The 17,287-nt window shown below is 42.4% G+C and overlaps 1 protein-coding gene across 1 annotated transcript; it reads left to right on the forward strand.

Annotated features, from left to right (window-relative positions):
* Positions 1–391: 391 nt before the first annotated feature.
* Positions 392–16,878, forward strand: LOC116331184 (leucine-rich repeat-containing protein 52-like). The gene is made up of 2 exons (XM_039607079.1): positions 392–1,716; positions 16,535–16,878. The coding sequence occupies exons 1-2, from the start codon at positions 1,068–1,070 to the stop codon at positions 16,876–16,878; spliced, it is 993 nt and encodes a 330-aa protein (XP_039463013.1). The 5' UTR covers positions 392–1,067.
* The last annotated feature ends 409 nt before the right edge of the window (positions 16,879–17,287 follow it).

Consider the following 17,287-nt stretch of genomic DNA (forward strand, 5'->3'; position numbering starts at 1 on the left):
ATTAGCCAGTGGACCACATGAGATAAGGCCTGTTAAATTTGTGCATGGCTAAGAGGCTGCTGCTTTCAGACAAGATTATGATTGAGTTGTTTTTTTAAATTATCATTATTATCATTATTATTATTATTTTATGCGCGCACACACAAACACACAACGGTACGAGGAGGGGGGGCGCAAACCGTTTTTCTTCTTTGACTTTCTCTGGATAGTCGGACGGTTTGCTCTCTGGACGTCTGGTTTTCTAAAGAGGGCAACACCTGCTGACGTCACCACTACAAATTACCCATAGCCAACACACACACGCACACACACCACAAACCGGACTTTTGTGTGTGCAGAGCTGCAGTATACGCGCGGATGGAGAGTCAGAAAGGGAGGGCGCACAGAGCGAGACAGCATCAGTACAGCGCGGCAGTGAGCCACGGTCACACAGGGCTGAGTGAGCGCAGTGGAAGGACGCACTTTCAATTGCACTCCTGAGGGAAAAACACGACTTGCCTGCTGGACGGTGGAGCACATCACTCAGACAAACACAGTCAAGGACACGTGAGCCGAGTGCGTCTCCACGGAGAACATTTCGCGGACTCTGCGTCCAGGATTCAGAGTTTTTTAAAAAAAATTTGTTAATTTTTTTTTGCGTAAGTCATGGTATTTGTTTGGAAACTAAATAAACAATGCTCTCCGATGGAGTCGACTAATTCACAAAGATGAGACTCGGAGGGGGTGATCGACAACATTCAATGGTTCTTTGGTCTCCTCAGGTGGGACAAAGTCCGATAAGCTGCACAAGTCTCACCCACTGAGCCTGAGAAGCGGTCACCTTCTGAAATGATGTCTGGTGGCGACGTGCGTGGTGCGCTAGCGTGCGTGTGAGTGACTGACCGATAGCCTTTCTGAGAAAGAGAGAAAGAGCCTGGATATAAACACAAGCCGGGATTTCAGGCAGCGACAGCCAGACACTCATTGCCTCTCTCCCAGCTACTCACACCCATGCAGGATGCCCGGAGAGCGCCGGAGAGTCCTGGTCCAGCTCAGCCCGAGTTCATGACGCTCTGGGCGGCCTCGTCATGCGTCTCTTGCCCGAGCCCAGTGCCCAGTCCCTCCGACTCCTCTTCCTCTTTATCTTCGTGATGGGGGTGGCCCCTTCACCGGCTCTCACTGCCGGTTGCCCTGACAGATGCGTGTGCGACGACCAGCTGGTGGTCCAGTGCGCTGGCCAGGATCTTACCCAGTTTCCCAATGACCTCCCCCTGGCCACCCGGCAGCTCATAATCTCGAACAACCGCATCGGGGACCTACCGGCGCTGCAGCTCAACTACCTTTCTGATCTGGTCTATCTGGATTGTAGCAACAACTCACTGACAGAAATCTCCGAGTCCACTTTCGGGAACTTGAGGAAACTCGCTTATCTGGACTTGTCATTCAACAACCTGCTGCAGATCGAGGACCGGACTTTCGGGCCCCTAGCGTCTCTGGTGATGCTCCGGCTGACGGATAACCCGAGTCTGGGGGAGATCCACCCGGATGCCTTCGCAGAGAACATGGCTCTGCAGGTGCTCGATGTGAGCCGGAACAACCTGACGACCCTCAACATTAGCAGCCTGATCGCCTTGCCTGCTCTGAGGTCTCTGGGGCTCAGCGGCAACCCATGGAGATGCGACTGTGACACAGAGGACCTCTGCCTTTGGGTGCAGATAGAGGGATACAAGTTCCAAGGTGAGGTTGTATGTATACGCAAACGGGCATTTATGATGGTTTTAAACACTTAAAAAAAAAAAATGTACTTTTTACCTTCATATGCACAACACATAAATTGGTTAATATATGCATGTTTATTTTTCAGTGGGCAGCAGTCTTGTGAGGTGATCACTGTGCATTTGACCGCTCTTTCCTGGAAAATAAACTATTCTTACTTTTAAGATCTTGAGCCAAAGGTTTCATCATTTGTGGCTGGCTTAGCTCCTGATGATGGGCCACTTATTGCACTGTTGCTCTCCTTTTATTCTGATATGTATACACACATATTTCCAACCTCCCCCAGGTGTGCACAGATGCACAGTCAGATGCTCTTTCTCTTTCTGAAAAGCACTCACTCACAGAGAGAGAGAGGGAGAGAGGCTCCAGAGCTAATAGTCTGACCTCAGAGTCAGAGCAATCTGAAGATTTTGTTCCCCTGCTGATCTCTGCAACACAGTCCCTCCAAACTGCCCTTCACGTCTCAATAATACCTCGAGTTTACCCCAACAAATAAGCAGCCTCGTGTTGTTCTTACCTGGAAGGCATCAGCACCTCGGCTGTAAAATCCCTTAAACATAGATGGAGAATGACCCACGAAGAACTTGTGGACTTGTGACCTTCTCAGAGAGGACAAGCTCAGGTGATCTTTGCTCATAAAGGTTAATTGAGCTTAACTGTAAGCAGGTGAATTGGGTTATCGCTCGTGACAATGGATTGCTGTCTTAAGCTGGTGTTCATCCCATCAATGTCACCGCTTTGTTTATCTGAGTCCTGAAGGCAGAGATAATGCTAAGAGGATGATTGTGTCCTTTTGTACCTTTTTTTTACCAGCCTCTCCTGCTTGCACACACACACACACACACTGACACACACAGACTTTAATGAACACACATGCAAACAAAGTGTCAACTTGGGTGTACTGGAGCTCACATTGCTGTATCTGTTGGGCCCCTCAGTCCAGATGGTTAATGATGATGCTCTAAAAAATTGGCCTCCTGTGCTTTTACTAAGGACAACACGTACATGTGTGAAGCGTGTGTGTTTGTCTGTGAAAGATAGAGTGACTCACCCCACTTAGTGTGGAAGCTAGAGGTTAAGGGGGAACCTCAGGCAAGGACCCATGGGAAATTTGAGTATTAAGGGACACAGAGCTTTAGAGGAAGGCCACTTAAAGACAGCAAGTACCCAAAGTTGTTATCCACCTTCAGACATGCATAGTTACTAAGAAAATCAGAACACATTTTCTAACCCAAGAGCTTCTGAACTGTAAGTGACACAATCCAACACCCGCAGCTGAGCCACTCTTCTTTAAAAACACTAACACATGTAACGGTTAATAATTATGAAATGACACTCATTCGTCATCACAACACTCTATAAAAGTTAGAAACGTGATCAATGGAGTTCAGACTTTGTTCATTGAGAAACACATATCGCGCACCCTCCATCGCTCAGGCTGACAAATCAAGTATGAATGTGGCACTCATAAACAAACACGTAACCAGTTTAACGAAGTGAACGGGGTCAAGCGAGCATGTGTGTGCTAGAGCATGTAGTTGTGTTTCCGTGGTCGTGAATGCCTCCTGATCAGACTGCAGGGCTGTGAGTCTAAAGCACAGAGACTCCAGCTGTCGCTACCTCTCAGTGTGAATATGAATCAGGTGCATGCAAGTGTGTATGCTTGTGAGAGTTCATCTTCACACACACACAATAACTAATTCAGGATTGTTTTCAGTTTTGCTGCTGCTGATGTTTAAGGTTATAATTAATACCTGGATTCAAACCAAATTTAGTTTGGTTTGACTGTTTTTGTGTTTCTGTTCCAGATACTGTGCTTTTTGTCGTTGTTAGGTATTTACATGCCCGTCTTTTTTAAGAAAGTCACCCAGTTTTTCTTTTTTGTTAGTGCTGGTTATGTGTCACTGACAAAGGCTGACATGACTTGATTCTGGCAGCCATAAAAAAAGAGAGACAACAAGAGAGAGAGCGACAGAGTGATTGAACGAAGAGACACAAAGACAGAGTGGATGTGTTTCTTTAGTAAAGTCATAAAAAAAGGAAAAAGACAAACAGTCAGGAAAGTCTGTCACAGAGAACGAGTCTGAGCTAGAGGTGCAAGCAGTCGGGTTTTATTGTTGATGTTGTAAATTTCTTCCTGGTCAAGAAGACTTTTCCAAAAAAAGTGAGATAAAAATGATATTTTCAGAAAGGGGAGCTTAATGTGATTGTGAAACAGTTGCTGTTATTAAAAAGGTCTAAAATTAACCAAGAGAAAAGAAGTAAAGATACTTTTAGTTAATCATGTATAATATTTAGACTTTAAATTGAGGGAGTTCTGTCATAATGTTGCTGGGCGTGGGGTTTGGTGGTGGGGGGGTCAGTTACAAGAGAACTGGAAGGAAGAAGACCAACAGCACCACCTGCAGATTTGCACCCCAGGAAATACTAATTTAATAAACCTTAATTATTCTGCAAATTGGTAGTTAAAGCACACAGACTCATTAGTGGCAAGGCAGAGGTGTGACAGATTAATTTCAATAGTTTATTTGACAAATCAATCGCAGTGAGACACATTTGGTGAGTAGCTGGTTGCAACCCTGAGTGAGCCCTTCTCAGTGTAGAACTACCCCCCAGCTAGTTGTATTAATTAGTTATTTTGGCTGGAGTGGTCCTTTAATATTTTTTGAGCTTTGTGACTGTAGTTGCCTTTTTTTATAAATATTATAATAAAGTAATATTTTAACAAATTTTGTGGGTTTTTGTTTGGTTTTTAACTTGTTTTCTTTTGTTGGAGCTCTTATTTTGAGTTATCGACTTGTACAAATAAAGTATTGAAATTCATCTGTCACACCTTTGCCTTGCCTGTAACAAGTCTGCATGATTTGGTTACTAATTGTTGATATAATTTAGGATTATTAGATTAATATTTACTGAACTGAAAATCCCCTGGTGGCGTTATTGGTCTTCTTTCCTGCAGTGGTTTTGTAACTGCCCCCTGTCACAATGACATAGACTTATCACTTAACTCAGCAGTTTCCTCAGCTCTGTGAAGCATTTTAGCATCTTTCAGCTATTTTGTTTTACATTCACTGATCACTTTATTAGGTACACCTTGCTAGTACTGCGTTGGACCACCTTATGTTTGCAAATATGCCGTATTTCTTCATGGGATAGATTCAACAAGGTGCTGGAATTATTCCTGGGAGATTTTGGTCCATTTTGATATGACAGTGTCACACAGTTACTGCAGATTTGTCATGATAGTTGCACATTAATGCTGTGAATCTCCCGTTTCACCACATCCCAAAAGTGCTCTGTTGGATTGACATCTGGAAACTGTGGAGTTCATTTGAGTATAGTGCATTGCCATGTTCAACAAACCATTTTGAAATGATTTGAACTTTGTGACATGGTGCATTTTTCTGCAGGAATCAGCCATCAGAACATAGGCACACTGTGGCAATAAAGAGATGGAGAGCAATGACTAGTCAGCAGCAGTACTCAGGTAGGCTGTGGCAATGAAAGGATGCTGAGTTGGTACTAAGGGGGACAAAGTCTGCCAAGAAGATTTCCCCAGCACTATTACACCACCAGCAGCCTGAACTGTTGATACACATCAAACAAATGCATTTGTTCATGTTTAGACTAAATTCTGACCCTACTGTCTGCAGAAGAAATTGAGTTATCAAACCAGGCATTTTCTAATTTTCTATTGTCCAATTTTGGTGAGTCGTGATGTCAATTGTAGCCTCAGTTTTCTGTTCTTGGATGACAGGCACGCCATCCAGTGTGGTCTTCTGCTGCTTCGAGGTCTGACGTGCATTACTCAGTTCTTGCAGGTGGTTATTTAAGATATTGTTCTTGCCCTAGAAACAGCCCTGTTCATTCTCCTCTCACTGGATATTTTCTCATTTTCAGACCATTCTCTCTAAACCCTAGAGACGGCTGTGTGGGGTAATGCCTGGAGATCAGTTTCAGTTCATTTTGCAGCAGTGAGTTTTAGAGAACCTGATATTTATAGAGCAAATGAATAAATCAGAGCTGAAAGAAAAAACAGTAAATGTCAGACTATCAGTCATCAGGTGGACAAGCGTGCAACTCCAATGTAAAAACAGCCAGTTGTTCACTAATATGTTAGTCACATTTATCTAACAAAGCCACTTCTGGCGTGTGTAAGCTGCACCCAAGAGAAAAAAATAATAAATGCAGTTCTAGGGAGAAACATGATATTCATGGAGGGAAAAATAACCTCAGTTTGTTACTTTGTTGTGTCGTGCACATAAAACGCTGTAGTGTGGAGGCATTTGTCAGTCATGGACATAACTTCTTACATTACAGGCAAACTTCTCAGCGAATAGCGATAATAATAACTCATTCACTTTGCCGCACTTCACAGTGTGTCGGGTGCAGATGATTTGCTGCTTTTGGGACATGTGCTGTCTAATGATGCTTTGAATCACATGTCAAAGCAGCTGATGTTCACACACCACGGTTTGCATGAAGTATTACCTCCAGCAAAGAGGAAATGGGATTTTTTTTTCTGTTTATCTATCAGTTTCACTGGAAGTGGAGTCTGGCTCAACTTAAAATGATTTAGATCTGGATACAGAAACTTTTTTATAGCTGCAAGACAGGGCAAGGTGGGAGAATATGCATCAAATCTTTGCAACCACGTATCAAACTGAAAAACAAAAAAACAGAGCGGTCAGCTTGCTGCTCTGAAGAAGATATCAGAGACTAATCTGGATCCAAGGACTTAATTCAATTAAAGGTTTGCCGTCTCGGACTAGTCTTGTTTGTCATGGCAATAAATCAAAAAGAAAAATGTATGTTCAGGAAGATTTTTGTATAACATTGTCTGTTTGGTCATGCGTTCCAACAACTCTGACTTACCTGTCATGCTCTGATCTCCATTCTCTATTATGAGTTGTCAGTACTCGGGGAATGTACTTTCCCTTGTCATAATAACATTTCAGCTTGTTAAATGCCTTGTTGTACTCACTGTAGGGTGATATTTGACAAGTGTCTCAGCTAAACACACAGACTCTGAGTGGCTTGTCCTGCCTTCGGGCTGGCAGAGCTTGTAGTGTTATGACTCCAGTGTTGGGGAAAGTATTTTCTGGCTGCTCGTCAGTCCCCTGGACGGCTCAGAGCCCAGAGGCAAAGAGCCAAGGCAGGGGGGCCACGCATGGGGCAAGAGTTAAATATTTATAAAATGAGAAAGACAAACAGAGGTCAGCCAGTTTAAAGATGTCACAGTGAAAGAAAGACTTCAGGTTTCTCAGAAATTGCACCTGATTTTGACTTTAATGAAAGAGAATCTTAAATTACTGAAGAAATTAGATGAGATGAGAAGAGAGAGAGCAGCTGAAGTAACGCAGGAAAAGAAGAAAGGACAAAATGAGAAAGGACAGAAAGGGATAATAAATCGGGCAAAGAGATTAAAAATGAACTTTGGGTACAGCAAGGAGAAGTAAAATGAAAAAAATTAAAAAAACCAGACAGACTATTGAGGACTTACCAATCATCTATGCCCCAGATCTGTCACTCAAACCCATTAAAACATTCATTATGACAAGGAGGCATCGATTCAATTTAATACAGGTAGATGATGCATTATTTATCAGCTGGAACCATTCCTCAGACCCATCTGGTGCAGAGAGGCATATCAAATTCAACTGGTCTCCTTCAATAGTGTAGCCTCTATGTATTTTTATGTGCATTTTACTGTGTGAGCTCGAAAGCAGGATTGATGTGATGCTTGTGTGGGTGTGTTTGTGATGTGATCACCTGAGGCACAGAGGGGAGATAGCACAGGTGTGTGAGTTCATGTGCATGACTGCGTGTACATGTATGTGCACGTGCATGTGGCAAACCAAGCATGTAAGCCAAGAGAATGAAATTGGAAAAGAGAGCGGAGAGTGTGAAGATGACGGAGCAAAAAAAAAACAAAACTCAGGGAAATAGGAGGATGTAGAAGATGCGGGAAACGTGGCTGAAGAGGAGAACAAATGCAAACGTGCTAGAGAGGGAATGAAAAGTGGAAGGTGATAAAGAGGGGGGCATTGATAAGAGATAGAGGAAAGAGAAGAGAGATGGAGCTGCTCCTATCTGACCTTCACTCTCTCTCTCTTTACTCATCCTCTGCCAAAGGAAGAAGGGATCATATGGAGAAATGATAGATAGGAGGATGGTGGTAATCTGACTAATGCCATATTTGAGAAGAGTGTGAAGGCGTGTGTTATTCAGCCCTAGTGGATGTGATGGAGAAAAGGTCAACTATTCTTAGTCTTCTTTGCCTTCCCCAGTATGATGCATTTAGCTGGCTAAACGGTGAGATATCCGAGCTTCGCCGTGAGGGGGGGGGCCCCCAGAATGTCTTATGCTGGATTTTGTAGGCTTGTAATGAGCATGACTGGGAAAATTTGGAAATTTAAATATGTCTAGGCATTTTAGGTAAAGCAGTAAAAATCGAGTCTCCGTTTTTTAAATGGATATTATAATGTATGCATCGTTCCTTATGTCTTATCTTGTGTAACTGTTATTAAAAGAACAGCAGAGTCGAAAGTCTTGATCCACCCCCTCGATTTTTAAATATTTTCCTTTCAATGAGCCAGACTGTCTCGAGCAATAGATCTCCAGGCTTTCTGAAGGGTTTTTCTTTCAAAATTGACTGTTTTTCACTCATTTTCAGTCATGTCCCCGTACCTGACCAATTTCAGAAGAATGTCTTTTCTTTCTTTTTGCAACTTAACATCAACCTATGAATCATTCAACAATAAAAATGGGCCTACCTCATGAGCCAGTGTTGTGTCTACACAGTAGCAAATAACCTGTATTGAATTGTATCTGTAGGGACTTTATTACTTGCAGCCTGTTGCAAAAACATATTATTTGTTCCTATTAAAAATACCAAAGAAAACACAAGCATACATTTATATTTTTCACCAACAAGGTGATCCCGATAGAGCTATGTGAAAGCAGCTAGAACGACTCGGATATGGCTGCTCTCAAAACTTTTATTTATTGTACACTTTACAGTGTCTCTCTGTCACTTCGAACTCTGCTGCTGCCAGCTGCTCCAATCGGCTGCCTCCTTCCTCCGACCCCACCGGCTACTGAAATAGGGAAGTCATCCACCACAGCTCCATCTTTATGGAGGTGCTTTCCACTACAGAACAAGCCAACTTTAGTATTTTCCATAGACTGTGTATGAAAGGTGGACATAGCCCTACAGTGTGTGCAAAGCCCTTTTTCTGAACCCTTAATGTGAGCCTTTTGATACCAGATATCAACAGCGCAGTATGGATCTTTAACATGCTTCTTGTCATTAATGGGGCCCGTGATTTAAAAAATTAACATCATTTTGTATTCAGAAAGACTTAAAATTAGTGAGTGGCGCCATAAAATCACTGAAGCAGTGGGGTGGTTTTCTCTTAGACTTCTATACAATGTGATTTAACCGATGTCTATACCTACTAATCATTAGAAAGAGTTCAGGTTTTACGCCAAGATGGCGTTACTTTACAGATCCTATGCACACTCTATGATGTTTCCTCTGAGTACAAATCTGAGACATCACAACAAGACTGGTGAGTTGCAGTGATGGTTCCGGAACAATTTTATTATGATAAAATACAAATAACACAACAAATAACATGGTGATATCTGATAGACCATACTGCAAAACCTGCAGATTTACTAACTTCAGTTTTCACAAATCCCTGAATGAATGATAGTATGTATTAAGGACATTATTGTCCACTGTAATCTTATTGATTCATAAATAATTCTTCAAATTCTCTTCTTAGTACTCTTCCTCCACCTGGAGGTCAGAGGTCATAGAAGCAATACAGAAGAATGGGTTGTCAGAGACATATCATCAGGGTAGCTGATTACAGGCTTCAGTCAAGGTGTCTGGTTGAATAGTGGCCTCCTCGAAGCGTGTATACACACAGAAACATGTAAAACAGACTTAAGTTAATTCTCTGTGATTGAAGGTATTAGAAGCTGCCTGTATCTACAGCTTCCACATGTGCAGGACCAAAACTGTACTAATTACTATGTGCACTGGCGTACTTAATCTGTTTATAAATAGCTCTGCTCCTGTTTCACAGGATAGCATCTCTGCCCCCACAAGGTAATACCTCAAAGATCTGATCATACATGTGTGTAATGTGAACATACTGTAAATGCACACATGAGTGTAAAATGCCGAAATATAACCTGCGTCTTAAGGTCCTTTAAACTACAGGCATCTCTTGTTTTGTGTGCATTCACAGTCCAGTCTAAAAAAAAAAAGAAAAAAGCAGTTGTTATTCCGCTGCTCATTGCTGTCTTATGCGACTGAGCATCAGAGACTAGTGAACGAGTTAGAGTGAAGTCAACGAGTCAACAGCATTTTTCAGCAGCATCTCATCCCCACATTAGCAACACCTCCTGGGAAGCAATGAGCCCGCTTTCCTGTCAGCACCGAGCCTGGAAACTACCCAGCTGATGATTGGACACTGAGACTGTATCACCCAGGCTCAGTGACTGACACTCACAAACACTCATGACCTCTGATTACAGATGCATATGCACAGACATACACTGCTTATAGTCACTGGATTGCTAAATCGTGCATTCTCTTTTGAATAAAACAGGACGTCTTAGTTCCCATTCACAATTCCTGGAAAGCTCTGCTTGAGCTGAGGCTTTCAGAGAGGTGCTTACTCGTGTCTCGGGCTTGTGTGCTTTTATATCCGCTTGTCTATTTTAAAAAGTACGGTGTTACATGATTGACTGCTCATGTTTATTTCCTCCTGTGATATTTTTATCCTTATAAGCACTGGCCAGGTGTCACTGAGTTTCAGGGATTTGTGTCCGGTCATTAGCACACTGACATGACATTATGGTAACACGTTGACATTATGGCATGCACAGCAGAAATAATTGGGTAAAAGGTATGAAAAAACAGGCAGATGTACACCATGCAGGAAACCAAAACTACATTTTACAAACTGCAAATTGCAGAATCTAAGTGTAGGGCAATATGAAACCACCTGGTTCAGGCCACACTACGTCATAATGAGTGTGTATGCTTTGCCTTGCAGGGTTATGCTGCAGCTTGTTTAAGGTGTGTTTGAGAAACGGGGAAACTGCAGTGCAGTGAGCATGCAAACTGTCAATTTTTGGAGGCTGCAGTAACTGTCCTGAAACTGCTGGAATTAGACTGCACTCAAACTACTCTGCAGGAACAAAGAGCGCAGGCACACATCTCTTTATCTTTGTGCTCCACACTCGCTCTCTGCTCTCTCTCTCCGAGCCTTTCTCATGCACATGCACACGGTCCCTAACCTGAAAATAACCCTGGTTTAGCTCTCGGGGTATTTGTTTCATTTTGCAGAATTGTATAAGCGCTGCACCTACTGAGTTTTAATGAGACAATGAGCAGGTTAACTGCACAGGCAAATGGAAAGAAGGGCATATTTTAGCAAAAGTTTGCGAGTAACACCCTTTTATACACGTTTAAGTTTTCAAAAAAGTGTGTTTAAAATAAATTAGCTCCTGTACTGAATGGGTACTATAACTGGACATTTAATGAAACAGTCTTCAGATTAGATATTAACCGGAGAGAATGGCTACAATGCCTAAAATGCTGGACTTTAAACAAGAAAATTAACAGTTTTAACTACATTCACCAAAAGTACCAGTGCATATCTTATTAAAGACAAAATTCAGTGAAAAAAAGCGACTGTGAAAAACAGGGACAACTACTGAAAATGTCAAGGGCATGCTGCCAGAGTGATGGCTGAGTGACGGGATGAGTGAGAAAACAGTGAGTGACAAGGAAACAGACGGTGAAGAGAGACTGAACGCAGAGTGAATCATCCAGGCTGCCACCTTTTCCTGTATTCTCCAGTAATACTCACATTATTTTCTCTTATCTGGGATTGGAAGCAGCAGTGAATTATCTCCAAAGCGTAGCCACAAGTGTACAGGATAAATGTATTTGCGGTCGGAAATTCAGACGTCTTCCTGTTGAACGACACAGAAACAACTGGCGATATTACCCGTTTGTTTAACCACTCTGTATAGTTGCTGTCATGGTTTCTCCTGTAATCCGTTCCTATTATCTGTTTTATTCTAAAAGTTATTTCCTTATTATACCCTTCCCTCCACCTGTGGCTTATCCTTTTTCTCCCCCCGTCTGTGTTTAGCCAATACTCGATCTTATCATGTTCATCTCCTGCCTGCCTCTCGTCCATTTGGGGATCCCCTGCATTTTTATTTATCTCATTGTTTACTTATTTGACTCGTTGCTCAACTTTGGTAAATCCTGCTCAACTCTGCAGTGTTTTTTGTGGTCATGTTCCTCCAAAATTTACATTAACATCAGGCTTTGTGTGTGCTTTTGACAGAAGCCCTTACACATGACACCTGCCCAGTTCACACCGTGTTACAGTCTAAAACTCTTCACCTTAGATTAAATACGACAGGCTATATACACTCGCTGACCACTTTACACCCATGATGCACATCTTCTGTTAGTCTATTGGATTGATATCTGATTATTGTGGGCTAATTTTCATGTTCAGAAACCAGTTTGAGATGACTGAACTTTGTGACAGGGAGGGTTTTTCTGCTGGAAGAAGCCACTGGTGCGGTCATAAATAGATCAGGAGTCTCTGTAATTATTTGACTGATTCATTATAATCTGGGTGTCACGTGGGCATACAGCCAGTCTGTCGGAGTCAAAATTCTGTCTGGGTTATAGAGGATCAAATATTTACTTCACTCAATGACCTACACATCAGTTTTTAACTTTTATGTGTTTTCTTTTGACTTTTTTGGTTGATATTTTGCCTCTCTCCATTAAAATGAAACAGGGGGTCAAAGAATTATGTACCCCACTGTATGTCTTGTGCTAGGATTAACTCATTAAGTTCCTATGTTTGCTCATTTTAATCAAATGCAATACAGTTTTCTTCTATTTAATGCTAATTCATAAGCGCCAACTCGGGGCACTTTGCAAGTAAAAAATTAAAATTTACCAAATGTTTATGAAACAAGTGCAGATCTGGATTACTATTACTTTCAGTAAATCTTATTGATCTGTATCATATGATCCTTTTGTCAGTGGTCAATTCTCATTTTGTGTTTTAATCAATGAGAAAAGGGCTGCTTTTCATATAAAATCAATAGGAAGACAATAAAGAGAGTCATGTGAATTGAATACGTTTTCCCAAAGCAAGACTTAACTTCTGCTTCTAATAGGCTGCCTGATTATTGTTAACTTCACAGCTAACATTAAATAACAGGAAGATGGCTGATGCATCGTATTTTCATGCTCATCTATTGTTTAAATATTAGAGTTTTCTGTTGGAGGATTGTTTTAGTGGGAGACAGTGTTTTTGTTTGTTCACTTTGCTCAGACGCACACAGAGGAATACAAGTGGAGCACGCTCAATCGGTATACTGACTTTCATCACACTTTACAGAAGAACAGGCAGCAGTACCATGCAGCCAAGAACTGTGACCAGAGTTTGAATTGTTACAAGACACATGAAATGTTGACGGAAGAAGAACAAACGAGACCCAAATACCCTGAGGGACCTGTTTGCTGTTGTGAGTCTGCACAGCCTCTGATTGCACCTCACTGTTCCAGCATCCGGTTACGAATGTTACATTGCAAGAGAGAAAAGAAAACACCTCACCGCATATACGCAGGAAAACAAATCTTCATGCCAGCCTCGAGGCAAGATTGGCAAGGTAATGAGACAGAGCAGACCAGCTAGCCGGGCCAGAAACAGTGGAAGACGATGACAGAGGGACAGCCACGAACAATGAAGACACATAAGGAAGTTTAATGCAATTCAAGTTTTCCAACATATGAAGACCTTTCAACATAAATAAGGTAACATGGATAAAAGATTAGTGACAAGCAGATAAAGATAATAAAATAAAAAGAGAACCCACCTTCCATACTTCCTCCACAGATTATTTTGCCCTGAGCTGTCCTTGGGCTCCTGCAGCAGCTCTTCCAACGATACTGAGAGGCAGAATTTCTCAAGCATGTCCTGGGTCTTCTCCCCGTTAGAAATGCCTGAAAAACCTTACTTAGTAGATACCGGAATCCCAAAGGGTAGTCAGACCTTAATCCATGGGGCTCAGCTGGACACAGCCCAAACAAGTGGGTCCACCGCCTGTAGACGTGCCATTGTGGCCTGCTGCATTGTGGCTTGGGCAGCAGTTAAAGGAGGCAGCAATGGTGATCTGATCCCCTGGGTTCACAGACAGCCTAATTAAGGCCTATATACATTTTGTATTGTAATAGTGAAATACTGAATGACATCAAAAATCCTTTGCAACAAACAAAGGCCATGATTCATTTCAATCAGGTGTCGTCTTTAGTCTCTTAGTGGAGAACAATCCTCGAAGATCCAATAAAGTCTTGTTTGGGTGGGTTTAAAGAGCCCTGTCCCTGCTTTCTCCGGTGCTTTCTGATAATTAATTTCCACAAAGGAGAAATATAAAAGAATTTCTTCTTTACATTCAGGAATGCGCCTGTTTTACTTTCACATTTCCAGCAGTAAATGTCATCCGTCGGTCCAATTTTGGGCTATTAACTTACAGACACTATAAGGTTAATGCTATTTACAAAACTACCAGTGTGTTAAAATACAAACAGCATAATTTCTGTGTGTAATAATAAAGCATATAATCTTGCCCTTTGCGTTGCCCACTGAACACTCAGCATAAACCACTGTATTTGTCCGCTCTCTGTATTCTCTCTCAGCTTTTTAAATCAGGTCTCTTTTTCATTTCTAGGATTATTTATAAGGGGAAGCGAGCAGAGACAAGAGAGGGGCGATGTAAAATGTCTGTGCGTCTATTTTCTGATTAATAGTCAAAAATGGATGAAGAAAAAGTGTTACATGCAGAATATGTTTCAGTTTATCCTCAGTTGTTTATTTGCCACTTAAAAATTGTGCACCTCTGACAACTAATCCTGTTTTATGGTGTTAAATACTAACTCAGTGACCTCATACTCTCAGCACTCACATGGACAGCTGTTAAAAAGAAAAAAACATCACAGCTATTTGGTTACAGAAGAATACCAATCCATCCACTTGACACATGCAGCAGACTTGACACAACAGCATCAGCACAACTTTTCTTCTCAAGAGTGGGAGAAAGCCCCCGGGGGAGGTGATAAGTAACGCTGTATTGATCGAAAACATAAAACCACTGCAGATATATGTGTTGTGAAAGTTCTTCTTAGCAGGTTTGGGAAACCTTTTTCAAAACACCAAGTTTGCTTTGTTTGATTGCACTTTTCTAACCACCAGTATAATGTGTCTCGTGGTTATCTTGGGCAGAATAAAATACTTTAGGTTTGAGGTTCATTTGGGTGTCCTTCTAGTTCTTACTTCAAACTGCTGCTTCTGCAAATCCCTGGCAAGTAGTCTGAGAAGTATAGATCATATCCGGTCATTCTTTTCCCATTGCTCATTTCCATGTCCAAACCTTTGGCTTCATTGGTAGATGACTGCAGTTTAATTAACACTGTTAACAGCAATAATCCATCAGAGGAATGGACTGCCGGAGACTTCGCTCATATTCTATGTTCTGTCTATCTCGTGATTCCTATTTAGTGTGTGCATACACTCTTTCTCTGTGCATTTGTTTGCATTTTTCTCCCTCAGTCCCTGTTTTGTGCCGTTATCTTTCTCTTGGTTTTTAAAAGTGCCCGTCTCGGTTTGCCCGTCTATCTCTTTTTCGGTCTCTCATCTCTCTCGTTTTTCCCAGCTTGGAATAAAGAAAAAGAAAAAGCAAAACACACAAAAACCCGTGCCCTTTCTGTAGAATACAAATGCAATCAAGCATGCAGGGAGGGTGGGAGTGAAGGAGCATGGGAATTAGCCGTGCTTCTAAAGTCAGATGAACTGATAGGAAACAGCGCGTATTGTTCTTGTTTCTGATTACACTATTAGATGCATGCAGAGCGAGTCCCTCTATCCTCCACCCTCTCTCTTGTTAGCGCTGCGTTCATATTAATTGATATACACGAGGGTACTGTATATGCTAATGAAAATTCACTGTAGCAGAATGAACCATCAAGGAGGCTAGGACAAGCACGGACGAAGAGATTGGGACCTTTCTGGCTTCAGTAGTTGACCCTAACCTTTGACCTCTCTTTTGTTATGTCTCAAACCCCATAAATAAGTCATTTACTGTTTTAAAAGTGTCAGTGTTTCTGCTTTTCTGTGGATGACAGTTACTCCAGCTGATTATCATTTTCCCCATTACGAGCAGCAGATGTTTTGTCAGAGAAAACACTCGTCTCCTTATCTTCTCACGGGTGCATAGTCATTTGTTGGTGTATAATGATGTACATGAGTGTAGGGGAGCGTTTATGTGCCCCAGGCTTGCAGTCAAGTCACCTTTCCTTGCATACATGTGTATGAGTATGTGTGCAGCATAATAATGATCCCGTGCCCTAGACACCAAAGACCCCCATTACTCAGAGGAAATCTGTAGTGTCTCTCGGGATCCTTTATCACAAAGGTTATCGCTGCATTTTTAAAAGCTGTTTGTTTGGATCCTGGCGTTTGATGTTTGCATACCTTTTTCTCCTGAGTAATTACATGTTTTCCCCTTTTCTCTCCCGATACTCTGCCCTTCATCCTCAACCACACACTGATTATTCTCTGCCACTGCTCTCTTTTATGATATGTCTTTCCTCATTAATCTCCTCTCTCATTACTCCTCCGCTCTCTTTCTTCTTCTTCTTTCTCTCCTTCACCTCCAGATGAGGGCCAGACAGTTTGCCACAACCCTCCGGAGCTGGCTGGCCAGCGGTTGGCGGAGGTCGGCATGCAGTTGCGGGCAGATTGCCACCAAGGCCTGGGCTACTGGGACTACCTCTTCTTCATCGCCATCGGCTTTGTCATCTTCTCGGCCGGCACGGTGTCGGCTTGGGTGATGGGCGTGCTCATGGTGCTGTACGAACGCTACAGCAAGCGAAAGAGCGAGGAACTGGACAGCGATGACGAGGACGAAAGGGGAGGGATGGGCGGAGGTGGGGCAGGCGGAGGAGGGGGAGGTGGGAACCAGGGGAATGGTGATGTGAGCAAGCCTGGCATGCAAGTGTGACAGACTGATGTGAAACAACATTGGAAGAGGAAGAAAGAAAAGACAGAGAGGAGCAACTTGAAGTGATGAGAGGAGTCTGAGACCAAAGGCTCTGCTATGAACTAAGATCTGCCTGTCTCTCTTTGTTACAGATTTAGATATTGCAATATGCTCCTTAACATATAAGAAAGTGAGTGTGTATGCGTACGTGTTTGCGCGCGTGTGTGAGAGTGTGTGTCTGCGAGAGAGAAAGAGAGACAGACAGAGACAGCAATAAGGATGACTATGCCTTCACTTCAGGAGAAACAGAATGACCTCTGAGATTATTGAGAGCAATAACCCCCCCCACCACCACACACACACACACACACACACACACACACACACACGTACAAACAAACACACACACACACACACACACACACACACA

The sequence above is a fragment of the Oreochromis aureus genome, linkage group 23 (assembly GCF_013358895.1).
Source record: "Oreochromis aureus strain Israel breed Guangdong linkage group 23, ZZ_aureus, whole genome shotgun sequence".
NCBI classification, from domain to species: domain Eukaryota; kingdom Metazoa; phylum Chordata; class Actinopteri; order Cichliformes; family Cichlidae; genus Oreochromis; species Oreochromis aureus.